This window comes from Micromesistius poutassou (genome assembly GCF_964030765.1).
Source record: "Micromesistius poutassou genome assembly, chromosome: 17".
Taxonomy (NCBI): Eukaryota; Metazoa; Chordata; class Actinopteri; order Gadiformes; family Gadidae; genus Micromesistius; species Micromesistius poutassou.
The window spans coordinates 15,706,046-15,707,123 of NC_140287.1; the positions used below are offsets into that span (position 1 = coordinate 15,706,046).

Sequence of the window (1,078 nt, forward strand, 5' to 3'; positions counted from 1 at the left end):
AGTTCCACAGGTTATTTTAAGATACAAAAGGTTTTAAAAATGTACGCCCACAAGATCCCACTTTATCGACTTCTCCATCCGTTTTCTGTGATATTTTATCACATGGAAGTCTTTGTAGCGTTGACGTTCCTGCTGACTCGGTGTTGTTTCGATTTCGTTTTAAACCCTGACACCTAGTGCATTATGGGAGACGGTCCCCCCCGCCTGTGGTTATTTATAGTTGAAGGTGAATCTTAATAGCCAATAAACCAGGCGGTGTGTTGATTGATTGGGTCAGCCTGCGACACTGCAGGTCTAGGTGTAGGCTTTTAATGAGTCAATTACATCTCCTGCTTTCCACTGAATTGATCAATGAGAGCGTTGACCTATGGGGAGTAGAGAACAGCGACGCACCGAATTGCTGAATCCGACTCCGATATTTTGTATTCTACATCGGTGAAAAGCATATTTCATTGGATGAATGCTTCATTGCTTCAAGTACAAAATACGTCTGTTAGGTTTTTGATTTTGTGTCGGTCTTACTTGGGATTGTCGCGGCCTTTTTCGAGCCTTGTTTATCTTTGGACGTTTGTTTGGTGACAGAAGGGTTGAGAGACAGAAAGGCTAGCTTTTTATGCATTTATTTATTGAAAATTAATCACGTCTTGATATGTAACGACGATGTTTTGGGGTTCCTAATTTCCGCGCTAATCCACAGATTCCATCTCCAGGTCTCTTTTCTCCTGGGTTCCGTCTTCCACGGCTTCCTGTTTGGCGCTGTTCACTTCCTGCCCGCAGCCGTTCACTTCATGGGCCCGAGCGCACCCTTCCGATTGGTCCTCCTCCGAGAGTCCTTGTGATCGGCTCTCGTCCACGTCCTGGAAGAGCAGCTCCTCCGGGACGACGTGGGAGATGGTGAACGAGGTGGCGATCTCCTGCAGGCGGGCCTGCTCCGCCTTGAGGCTGGCCAGCTCCCTCACCAGAGGGGTTTCCACTGCGGGAGCAGAAGGAGGAGGAGGAGATGGTTCTGTTGCGGTCGTGGGAGGAGCAGGAGCAGGAGCAGCGGGAGGAGATGGTGCTGTTGCGGTCGTGAGGGGCG

The 1,078-nt window shown here is 49.4% G+C and overlaps 1 protein-coding gene across 1 annotated transcript in view; it reads right to left on the reverse strand.

Moving 5' to 3' along the window:
* Positions 1-604: 604 nt before the first annotated feature.
* Positions 605-1,078, reverse strand: part of txlnbb (taxilin beta b) — a 7,908-nt gene continuing 7,434 nt past the window's right edge. Inside the window, exon 10 of the mRNA XM_084481823.1 lies at positions 605-1,078. This exon is cut by the window's right edge and continues 259 nt beyond it. Within this exon, the coding sequence (XP_084337949.1) occupies positions 687-1,078 (392 nt within the window). The 3' untranslated portion in view covers positions 605-686.